General features: G+C 33.9%; 1 protein-coding gene across 1 annotated transcript; it reads right to left on the bottom strand.

Annotated features, from left to right (window-relative positions):
- Positions 1-3,099: 3,099 nt before the first annotated feature.
- Positions 3,100-4,691, bottom strand: LOC131928140 (fibrinogen-like protein A). Its single transcript, XM_059284081.1, has 3 exons — positions 4,544-4,691; positions 4,037-4,180; positions 3,100-3,707 (listed from the first exon to the last, which is right to left on the bottom strand). Exons 1-3 carry the CDS (start codon positions 4,689-4,691, stop codon positions 3,100-3,102), a joined length of 900 nt encoding a protein of 299 aa, XP_059140064.1.
- Between the last annotated feature and the right edge of the window lie 8,486 nt (positions 4,692-13,177).

Here is a 13,177-nt window from a genome sequence, read left to right as displayed (position 1 = left end):
AAATTTGTGGTTTTGTATCAAATTTAGAACGATTTCCGGTCACCGGAAGTGGTACTTCCTCTAATTCCAGTTTCTCAAAAGACAGTAACTTGAGTACTGTTTCAGTAAAGTTGAGAAATGTCACTTATGAGTATTACATTCTATGAACACGTTTTTATCAAATTTTTACCGATTTCCGGAAACTTACTTTATAAAGCACTAATTTTCCGCTGTATTATACGCACATTGTTTATGTTCATTTGGTGCGCCATTTTTAGCGCAATTTCCATACTGGGGGATTGCGATTATTAACTCGTCATTTCTGGATGGATGGATGTATGGATGTGTGTTCGCGCAGCTTTAAGTCGTCTTTAAGTCGTATCTCCTCCTCAACGAAGCAATATCGAGGACTAGTTCCAAAAGCAAATATGTTAAGCAAGTTCCGAGGATGAACATAGGTCAAAAAAATTCTCGGAATTCCTTCCTGGATTTACCGGAAAAGCCAAAAAACCTCGAAAAAATGCAGTTTCTTGCCCATATCTCGGCAACCAGACCACTTAGCGACATGAAACATTTACCAATCGATTCCTGTCATAATTTAGAACAATATTGCCTAAGAAACTTTTCAAAAATATCCTTTCGTTCGGTCACAAAAAATTAATTAAGTATTTTTAAACTGAGCATCGTGTAGGTTTTTAGCGCAAAGCGCTGAGGTTCGAAAGGATTTTACCATAGCGAATGAGCGGAGGTTCGAAAGGATTTTTTTTTAAACTGAGCATCGTGTAGGCGTACTCGTTAGCGCAAAGCGCTGAGGTTCGAAAGGATTTTACCATAGCGAAAGAGCGGAGGTTCGAAAGGATTTTTACGTAGGTCTGTGAATTCTAAAAAATTAATTAAGGAAATTGCGCTTAAATTGTCACTAGACTTTTTATTAAGTTGTTTTCTAATATTCTATTTTAAAAAAAAATGTAATGTACATACAAGTTTTGGGAGATCACTATCGCTTCATTTTATGAAACTTATATATATATATATATATATATATATATATATATATATATATATATATATATATATATATATATATATATATATATATATACTTAAAAATGTGGATAATGGGCTAATAACAAATAGAAAGTTCTGTTAAATCAGTACGTTTATATTAGGCTCAGAGCAAAAGGTTACCAACCATTAAAACACTAAATTAGTGCAATATTGCGCGAAAATGATTAATTAAGCCTTACTTTTTTTTACTTTCTCTTATGTACGAAGTATAGAGAAAGTATTGTAATCGTGCAAAAAAAAATCGAGATTTATACAAATCTCGACGTTTTACACCTCACTGATACGAAAAAACATAATTTTGCAAACTTGTCCGTATATCTCTGTGTGTGTGTGTGTGTGTGTGTCTGTCTTTCTGTCTGTGTGTAAACACGATTAATTGAGTACCGTTACTGCTAGGTTCATGAAATTTTATATATAAGTATTTTATCTAAATTGTAGATCCGTTTCAACTTTTGAGCGATTTCCAATAACAGGAAGTGGTACTTTTCCTACTTTGAATTTTCAAAAGTCTATAACTTGAGTACTTTTTCAGATAGATAAATGAAATTTCACACGTTAGTAAAAGATCTAATTCTCTACCTTCTGTCAAATTTTGAGTAATTTCCGTTGACCGAAATACTAATTTACGCTATTTCAGATTTCTCAAAAAACGCATGTAAATTTATAAAGTACTAATAATATTGCGCACTATTATGCACATTTTGTTTTGGCGTTCGCTTGGTGCGCAATTCTTTTTTCTATGAGATTCTATTCTATTTTTAAAAGTTTAAGTAATTAAAAATCATGTCTACATTCCAAGTTATATAAGAATATTCGAGAAAGTTTAGGGAAGATCACTTCCGGTTTATTTTATCAGCCTTTAAGACATCAAACCATCGAAATACTTCTAATCTAACTCAGGCCCCGTGTGGATGGTCGGAAATAGGCCCTATGTATACCTAACGCTGTCTTTGATCAAGCTGATTGAGGAAATCGTAAAGGAAAATAATTTTTTAAAAGGTGCTAATTGACTGAAGAAAAATACAAGTTTAAATGAATTAATAAGGCGACGTGATATTTGGCTAATAATGGAAAAAAAGAATATTCCAATTCAGTTTATTATAATATCGGCTTTTAAAAAAAGGAGGTTTCAGTGCACTAAAATAGTTTCATTCTGATCACCAAATTTTAGGTTTTTCATCGTGATGAGTTTCTTGCAATTTTTGGATACTTTGTCAATTTTTTTTTTAAAGTTAAAAAAAATAACTTTAATGAGAATTTTTTTAATGTGTTTAAAATGCCATTTTTATGACCCGAATAAATAAAAAAATAAATCAATTTTTCCCAATCTTACAAGCTCTCTACTGAAAGTTTAATATCCGTCATCTAATTGTATTTGGCATCAATGGAAAGCTGGATGTCTCATGTATTTGATAATCTTAATTTCTATCGTCGCAGAAACACCTAAAGCTTACTATCGGTTTTGCAGTTTACACAGATATGGTATGTTTGTTATCTACTTTTAGTTAATTTTGGCTGTTTTTCTCAGTTCGCAGGTTTTAACACTAAAACACCTATTACTTTTTATTTATTAAACAATGCCTATCATATTTTCAGTAATTTTTTTTTCATGCAAAAATACAACTTTTGTCAGGAGGGAATTGTGATGGCTTTCATAGAAAAACAGTTTATGGTAAATAATATGCCCATTTTGAAACTTTTGAAAGGGAACGATTTTTTGGCACTTGTAAAATTCTTACTAGTAGCTATTTCAAAAAGTTGTCGTGACAAATGTTTTAATATATACTGAAATATAAACACTTTAAATTTTAATGCTATTAGTGCATAAATAAAAAAAAACCTCAGCATTTTTAAAAGTACCGAAATATTCAAAATAGCGGAGGTTTTTTGGGGTTTCCATGACAACTAAAAATGTTTTCAACCCTTTTGTTTGCTGTTTAATACTTATTTTCATGTGTCAAACGTGTTAAAAGTATTCAAAAGGTTAGATCTGATTTTGTTTTATCGGGAGGGGTTGAGGTTGCTGAAAAAAAAGCGTGACCTTAGACATATTTAAAGAAATCTAAATTTCATCTCCGCGAATGTAGCATTGATAATTAAGGCATTATTAGGTTTCCAGAAGACACCTGTGTAGCTTGTCGAGCCCCACTCTCCGTTCAGGTTGCTATTATAGCAACTCTTGTACCACCAGGCGCCGTTGAAAACAGAGGCACAGTTAACACTGAATACGTCGTTGTCCTGGTCGTACGTGCTGAACTTCATCAGGTTGTGGTAGACAAGACCATCACCCGCCGTGCCGGAGTACCCGGACACCTGCAGCCTGTAGCCGTCAGCTTCACTAGTGATGCTGAAGTTGGAGTATTTGGCGAAATAATTAACGCCATTCATTGTCAAATCCACTCGAAGCTCGTGTTGTCTCTTTGACGTAATCAAATAAATGTTTTCGTTACCCAGGTAAAAATTACCCGAACTAAAATTCCCAAAACCGTTCTTGTACTCTGCCCAGTTCCGGTAAAAGTCGACAGTTCCAGAAACACGTCTTTGGAAAATGGTCCATCCTCCACCGTCTGTCACAGTGTCACACATGACCAGACATCCACGTGTGACCATAGCGACAGGTCTAGACTCGGGGCTCTCGACATCTTTACAAGACTCGTGCACTATTGAAGATGGGGGATGGGGAGAGGTTTGGATCTTCAGTAAAAATCAAAACAATAATCTAATCTGACAAACAGCCACACAGACACACAGCAACGTGCAGACACACAGTCACACAGCCACGTGCAGAAACACAGACTCACAGCCACTTGCACACACAAACACACAGAGACACCGTCCTATGCATACACACACAGACACTGTCACGTGGACACACAGACCCACGGACACACAAACAAATAAATATTAAATGGTTGAGAGTTGGACACATAGTCTTGGGAACAAAAGAAAAAAATGAACTCAACACACATGACTAAAATTGCAAGCTTACCTGAACAAAAGAACAATTCTGTCGAGGACATTCTGCCATTATATATAAACGATATGTCGCTGGTTGTGTTACAGAACTTGCCAGTAGAGTAGATCTTTCCTTGGACAACCGGATCTGATGGTGTTTTGAGGACAAGCCAGGAACCTTTCAAGGATAAAGAAGAGAAGTTATTTGCATTAAATGGAATCAAATTCGTCGTTTATGTGGATTTATTATGCGGGTAGTTTCTGTAACTTTTCGTGTAGTGTCACGCCCAGAACCAGAACTACTAAACCACCAGACCTTATGATGTAGAAGCGTGCGGGGGGGGGGGGGGGCGGGGGGTTCGTAGGCCGTTTTGGGGGTCGAAATCCGACAAAATGTCTGCACATCGATAGACTAGTGGTTTTGTAAAAATTTAAACAAAAAAGCTGTCCAATTTGAAAGTAAGTTGTAAAAATCCAATTTAAAATAACTTATGTAAACAGCCCTATGTAGAAATTATCCAATGTAAATTGTCCGACTCACCTAGGCTACAGTGTCGTGTAGGACCGTCGTAGATGTAGGAGTAGCAAGTTTTGTTGGAGGTCGTACATCGAGAGGAGCAGGACAAATGGCTGACGTCACTGTACTCTACATTGATGGGCAGCATGAGCAGGTTTTGTTCCTGCACCATCTTAAAACTTGTCTGCTTCACCAGATCGGCCAGCAGGGCTTGTGGTGGGGAAGGTACATTAATGGTAAAAGCTCTCTAGCATTGCTGCTTTTATATATAGTTAGGTATTTCTATGGGTGCTAATCTCTCTAGCATTGTTGCTTTTGTATAGAGTTAGGTATTTCTATGGGTGCTAATTTAGTGAAAGATCTCTCTAGCATTAATGCTTTTATATAGAGTTAGGTCTTTCTGGGGGGTTCTAATTTAGTGTAAGATCTCTCTAGCATTGCTGCTTTAACATAAAGTTAGGCCTCTCTAGAAGTGCTACTTTAGTGTTCGAACTCCATAGCTCGCTACTTCGGTATAGTGTTAGATCTTTAGAGCAGTGATACTTTAATATACTTTAATATCCCCCAAGACTATCTCTGATTTACGCAACATTTTTTGAAAAGCAATTATATTTTTAACTCAACTTTTCCTCAACTATTTTAAGACTAGTAGCTGAACATAATCAAAACATGCCCCCCCTCCCCAAACTCAGTAGTTAAAAATTAAATATTAGTGGTTGCAACTAACGTATAATTAAAGAAATAAATATATACACACACACACACATATATATATATATATATATATATATATATATATATATATATATATATATATATATATATATATATGTGTGTGTGTATATATATATATATATATATATATATATATATATATATATATATATATATATATATATATAGTGTATAGGAACAAACCTCGAAAAATCAGTGCAAGAAACAGATACATCAATTTAATTTGATTTTGCATGATAGCTTGGTAAATCCGATCTCCACCACTAGAAACTTTTCATTCATGTAAATTAGAAACACTTTTTTTTTCAATTTAAAATATATCATGTAATACTTAATGTTTCAATAAACGCTTTAAAGTTATTTATTTGGGTAACACGTAGAAGCATTAGATATTTAACATTTATAGACTGAACATAGTATTCCTGTGTCAAATAGACGTTATCACGCAGGTAAGATTCACAAGTACTGTTGGTCGAATCTTGAAGATCTAAGTCATAAACAAAAACGTTCGTTACATCTCCGCTATAAAAAAAAAATTAACGTTTATTGACACATTTATTCTGGGTAGCTATCGAAGGAAATCTTTAACAGTGGATCGCACGTCACGCTAAAGGCAATGAGTTCTTATATAAAACATTAATTACACAAATCTATACCATGACAAGTTATCCGTCGTCCATTTGTTAATTGTTAGCACGTAACACTAAGCTTGAATGAGATTGATACGTTGGGATCATGAAACTTGTATTAGTGTTGTCCTCTTTCCCGTCCGTAACCACATCATCCTTTCATTACTTCAAACTATCTGGTGAACTCCCCTCCAGGTCACGAACTGGGGTATGTTGTTGGTTTGAAATCATTTTAAATTCAAAACTTTAACAGGGAGACTGCTGCTTTGGAGAGAGCCTTTATTAGCAGTACTTATAATTAAAAGTACTTGCTCACTAGAGCAAAATAGGCGTCACCTCTACAGCTCAACTCTATTTCATCTGCTCTGTGGATCGCCAGTTACGAAGGAAACTTACTAATCCTCATCACTCCCTGTGAAGTTTAGGGCAGCAACAAATCTCCGCCATTCCACTCTGTCTTGGGCGAGCCACTTAAGTTCATGCCAAGTGTTGCCAGTAGCCTGCACTTCTTCTTACGAAGGAAAGGGAAGGTTCAAATAATATTCGATTTTACATAAAGTTTTGCAAAAAATTAAGTTTACCGGCACGTCGTGATAAAGTCTCCTTTCACCAACGTCTGCTGTGTTTACGGGGGTTCAAACAACATAAACAATAACGTTTTTAAGTATGTAAAAATATTTCATATGAGAAAATATTTCTTATTTTTTAAAAAGGATATCATTCGACTTTAATTATCTTACTCGGTTCCATCAGGTTATTAAGATGCGTAACGCCATTTATAGAGGTGATTTCGTAAACTCCAGTAATTATGAATGATCTCATAGAGGAATTGTAATGAAGTCACCTAGTAAGGCTTAACTAGAGAAAAAAGTTTACGTTTTAAAATACCTGAAAAAATAATAGTTATGAAATCGTCAATATCATACATTTTAAACGGGTATCTTCAAAGCGATGTGTACGACATATTACATAACCATACACACATTTATAAGTAAATACACATATGCACAGTCATCAATATAGATATGCTTATATTCTCATTTTCTTTCACAATACTTTCTGAATATTGTGACCTACTTAGGTCTGGTAATGTTTATTTTTACATTTGTTACCTTACCATATATGGTAAGGTAACAAATGTAAAAATAAACATTACCAGACCTAAGTAGGTCACATCCCCTCCCTTTTGAAGAGGCAGATAGGTTCCACAAAAAACATACATAAGGAACCAATCTGGCATAAAAAAAAATGTTCTACAAATGTAGTGAACCAAAATCTTAATACCAGGTGAAAACATCCCTGGAAATAAAAGGGAAGTAACTCAAGCTTTTACAATTTGTGAAAGGGGAGTAACCCTTTCAAAAAATAATAATACATCAAGGTCCCTCAGAAAGGGGTATTACAATATTTCCATGGTGATACTATAAGTGGTAAACCCGACAGGGTAATTCCTTTATTTCAATGACTAGCTACAATATCAACTGAGTCATGTGAGACATTTTATCATAAAAGATTACATATAATGAAAAAACACCTTTAAATAAGGTTCACCTGAAAATAAACAAAATATTCAACCGGATTGTTATTTTGAAAAACAATTCAAAACTCAGAACCACTCACATTCATGTGAGTATCACCCAAACAAACCACTTGTATATGGTCTTAACTAACCACAAAACATGTCACATGATCAATGTGGGTAATAAAATTTTACATCCTTGACAAACAGTCAGCCACAACATTATCAGTTCCCTTAATATGGGAAATTTCCAGATTAAAGTTTTGGAAATATAAACACCATCTTAATATTCTGTGATTCTTTTGTCCTAACTTGGAGGTAAATTTAAGAGGATCATGGTCAGAAAATACCATGACCGGGTTAATTGAGGATGTGACATAAACCTCAAAATGTTGCAAGGACAAAACCAAAGCTAAAGCCTCCTTTTCAATAGTGGAGTAATTTTTTTGGTTCTCATTTAACTTTCTGGAAAAAAAAGGCGATTGGATAATCAATCCCTTGGATGTCTTCCTGAAATAAGACTCAGCCAATGGCTAAGTTGCTAGCATCAATGGCAAGTTTAAAGGGCTTGCTGAAATCTGGTGCAGCCATAACAGGGGCATTAGATAAAAATGACTTAATGTTGCAGCTTGTTTTCTAACTGATCCCAGAAGAGAATTATATATATAGATTACCTTTTTTAAATATAAGATATAACATATAATAGCTCTTTAATTTGCAAATAAAATTATTATATGAACCAGAGGCATTTTTATTTTTTACATTTTATTTAACTCACTTCCTCGTCAGTCTGTCGTCAGTCTAGATCGAAACGGCCGAGCGAAATTGCAGGCTTTTCTAACTGACATATACGGTTCGTAATTGGTATGTGGGTCAAGACATGAAGACAATGCATCATGACATTCAATTTGACTGAATTGGTCGCATGATTGATTTTTTATGAATTAATAAAAAAATTTGACCAAATTAGTAGGCAGTCCTATCCAACTACTCCACACGCGTCATCACGTTTATTAGCGTGCCATCACGTTCAATAGGCGAGCAATGGTTTTTAGTCATGTAACTCTATTGTAAATAAAAAGATGTAAAGTACTAAAAAAAATTCATAAAAAACGTTTTGATAACAAGTATTTATGTAATAATGCACTAAAAAGTAGAATATAAACTATACACTTCTATTTAAATTACTATAAAGAAAAGTGTGGGTCTCTTCCTATATATTATAAAGGTATTCAATAGATACTAAAGTGCAGAGGCGTAGCGAGGGGGGGGGGGCGGCGGGGGTGTAGATCGCACCGGGTGACACCATTTAGGGGGGGGTGACACCAATGCAAAAAATAGCAAAATATATAGAGAAAAACTTGAGGAGGGGTGCAAATCGTAAGATTGAGGGGGGGGGGGTGCAAAGCGTAAGTTTGAAAGTTTGTCCCCAGGAAGGGTCACTACGCCTCTGGGGGGTGACACCATTAAGTGCCGCACCGGGTGACACACGATCTCGCTACGCCACTGCTAAAGTGACCGATGCTTTTCTTTATAGTTATTTAAATAGTAGTGTAAAATTTGTTTTCTACTTTTTAGTGCATTATTATCGCTTGTTATTAAAACGTTTTTACAAGCTTTTTTTAAAACTCACTTCCTCTATCTGTCGTCTGTCGTCAGTCTTTCTAGATCGAAACGCCAGAGCGAAATTTCTAACAGACAGATTTGTTTCAACGTTGGCACGTGGGTCAAGACATGAAGACATTGCAACATAAAATTAAATTCGACTTGTTAGCCTGATTAATTTTTATGATTTAATTAAAACTTTGTCCAAATTAGTAGGCTGTCTCATCAAACTGTTCCGCACTATTCGACACTCGTCATCACGTTCAATAGGTACGCGATGGTTTTTAGTCATGCAACTAGTGTAACTGGAAGTGGTACTTACTCTACTTCCAGTATCGTTTCAGTAAAGTTGAGAAATGTTATTTATAAGTATTACAATGTATGCGCATGTTTCTATAAAATTTTGAACGATTTCCGGAAACTTACTTTATAACGCACGTTTCCGCTGTATTATATTGTAACAACTCGTATGTTGTTAACATGACAATACGGTCGTTATTGTTGGTTCTTTCATTCAGGAACACGATCAACAGTGCTTTTTAACTTTCAACTTTATTTACATAAATCCACAAGAAATAATACGATAATCCACAGTAGAAGAAACGACTATTATATTACAGTCTAGAAACAAATTGACGTGGTGACATCTTACATCTTACTACACAGTCACAGGCAACCACCCTTCGTTCCCCTTGCGCTCCCCTTTTATATGTTACATTCTCTCCCCTTACGTCAATGAGCGATCTCACAAAAGCATGGAAAAAATTATGACGAGTGGCTCGCACAGTGTTTCCGTTGGCCAGGTACTCTACATTAATGCAACTTCATGTAAAACACAATATAATAACCATACCCAATAATACAGTCTGTGACATATATTATGCACAATGTTTACGTTAATTTGGCGCCCATTTTTTTTTACTCGATCCTATTACATTTAAAAAATGTAATATACTAGAACGTTTTTGGGAGATCACTATCGCTTCATTTTATGAAACTTGTTTGCGTCATCGCGTTGATAGTTATTGATTGAGTCAAAGGCGTATGCAGGTTTTCGGGTTAGTGGGAGCGGCGAGTCGACAAAAAAAAACCCGCCGTATATATATATATATTATATATATATATATATATATATATATATATATATATATATATATATATATATATATATATATATATATATATATATATATATATATATATATATATATATATATATATATATATATATATATATACTTTTTAAAAGTAGGTTTGAGAAATGTTTGTTAGTGCATTACAAATAGTATCAGTCTGATTGATCGATCACTTGTATATATAACACAAACATATAACAAACCCAACACTTGTTGTTTCACAATTCTTGTAAAACCCAAAGAGACTCAATGGCAAATAGATTATCGCTGAATTAGCGCTCACGATACATGCATTAATCAAGAAGCAATAAAAAAACCATCCAATTTGTTTGCAATTTTATCCGTTTAACCATCATGAGACGTTTTGTTTGGTCGTGCATCACAGGAAATGGTGACGGATTGCAAGCAATAATGGGTCAAAAGTTTCTTGCATAAGATATTAATTACAGCGGTTGTGCAAATAGAGTCTAGCTGTCACCCATTAGGAAAGTTTGTTTACACATGACCGCGTCATTGAATGAGACGAAACTGGAGTCAAGATACATTAAATCGGCGATGTTTGCGGAAAACTTTCATCGGGGACGTTTTCATGAAATTTTAATCAGTGATGCTTTTTCTTTATCTCCGTAACCAAAACATTGTTTCGTTAACCCCACCCATTCCTTTAACTCACCCTCCCCCCCTTCCACAATGCACCACTCCCCTTTTACAGCTCACCCCCCTCCACCCCCCGCATTTCTGTGTGCGCATTTTTCTGCGTGCACATGTATCTGTTTGCGCTTTTTCTGGTCACCCTAATTTAGTATACGTCTGTTAGCAGCCAAAATGTTTTTCTTTTAAAAATGCTTAACTAAATTAAATATTAATCATAAATAGTAAATATTTTAATATACGACAATAGTTTAAATTAGATTGTAAGTAAATTAATTTTGAATGAAAATTACAATGAATTAGTAAGTAGATATTAGTTTAATATGAATTTGAAAGTTCAGTGAAATTTCGATCCCGAACTCCAGTCCTTAAGACATTGAGACCACAAAGCTCTGATCGATATCTGACTTACCTAAGGGTAAACTAAGGCGGAGGGGAATGGAACTGACCACACTATATCTTTTTATGCCATGGTCATTGAAAAATATGAGCATGTATCGTGGGCACTGAGTCTGGGGGATAGAGTAGTGATAAAAAGGTATACAAATGCTGTTTTGACTAATATTTTTTAATTAGAGAAATACCATACAAAATCCATCACTAGTTTTGGAAGATCCATACAAAAACCATCGGGGAAAATCATACAAAAACCAAGGCTAATTAGGAAAAAACATGGATAGTAGATTAAAAAGAACCATTAAAAAAATTCATAGTTTGTTAAAAAAAACCATCAAAACATACAGAACAATGGATAGTTGATTAAAATGAATAATAAAAAAAACATTCCTTGTTTATTTAAAAAAAACTTACAAAAAACCATTAATAGTTGATTAAAAAACAACCATAAAAAACATTCCTAGTTTGATTAAAATAAATACAAAAACCATGTATAGTTGATTTAAAAAGAATAATAAAAAAAAAACATTCTTTGTTTATTTAAAAAAAAACATTAAAAAACCAGGGATAGTTGACTATAAAAAATCCTACAAAAGCATTGGATAGTTAATTAAACAAGAGATACAACATAGTGATAGTTAAAGTAAGATTAACTAGACTTGTGTACACTTACACATTTCTCTATATATCAAAGGAAGTTTTGTCCAGTTTTCAATTCGTCAAATGTGCTATTTCCCAGTTGTCCTTGTATGGTTAGGCTAACAAGAACTTGACATTTTGCACAGTACAATAGTAATATGTTATTATGCTAATAAGATATCTTAAGTTTACATACATTAATTTAAGTATAATAGGCTTATAGCAAAAAAATCTAATATAGATGTAATCGGCAAGTCAAAACATTTATATGAATTAATATATTAAAATAAATTGTAAGTTAAAATACTTTAAAATGTGGATATTGAGCTAATAAGAAATAGAGAGCTCCGTTCAATTATTACGTTGATTTCAGGCTCAGGGCCAGCGTTGGGTAGCGGAGTTTATCCTAAAGGGCATCATACAAAAAGTTACCCCCCATTAAAACACTAAATTCGTGCACTATTTCGCGAAATTTATTAATTAAGCCTTGCTGTTTTAAATCAACCTTTAGGCCATCAAAGCATCGAAATACTTCTAATCTAAATCAGGCCCCGCGTGGATAGTCGGCCCAAGGCTCTGCATATACCTAACGCCGCTTTTGATTAGGTTAAATGAAAAAAAAAATCGTACGTGAAAAAAATGAATAATTGTGCTATTTAGCTGAAGAAAAAAAAACATCTATAAATGAATTAATAAGGTGACCTGATATTATATTAATAAGGGGAAAAAAGAAATTGTAATATTGCTTAATATTCCTATTCAGTATGTTATATAATCGGCTTTAAAAAAGTAGGTTTGCGATATGTTTATTAGTGCATTACAAATAGTATCAATCTGATTGATCGATCACTTGTAATTGTACATGTTAAAGAAAAAAAAACATATTTCTTAAAAGTAATTACTAGATTTCATAAAACCATTTAACTCTTATATGATAAAAAACAATAGGATCAACTTGAAAATTGCAATATACTTACTAATCATTGGAGTATAAGGCAAAATAGTATCATATTAGTTTTTTTAAGTATTGAATTTAAAAACAATTCAATGTCTAATAAGGATAGTTCGAAAGTAAGGACGCAGATTTGTGTTTTGTAAACAAATCTTGTAAACTGAATTTTAGCCGTTGTGTCGCGTTTTAAAAGACGTTTTATTTTGTAGATTGTAATTTTAAAAATGATCCGAATAATCAGTGTTGGCTGAGCTCTGTAAAATAGTTTACGAATAAATCGCGTTTTAATAATAAAAAGGAAGAGCCCTTTTGAGGGAGGGGGGGGGGTAGGCTAGTCCTGATGTCATTTTAGCAGGAGGGGTAAAGATCGTTCAAAAACCGTGACTTTAAACAAAT

The sequence above is a fragment of the Physella acuta genome, unplaced genomic scaffold, assembly GCF_028476545.2.
Source record: "Physella acuta isolate Inbredline_101_S28 unplaced genomic scaffold, ASM2847654v3 ptg001466l, whole genome shotgun sequence".
Lineage (NCBI taxonomy): Eukaryota > Metazoa > Mollusca > Gastropoda > Physidae > Physella > Physella acuta.
Note: the sequence above shows the minus strand (reverse complement) of the source record. Positions and strands in the feature narration are given on the sequence as shown.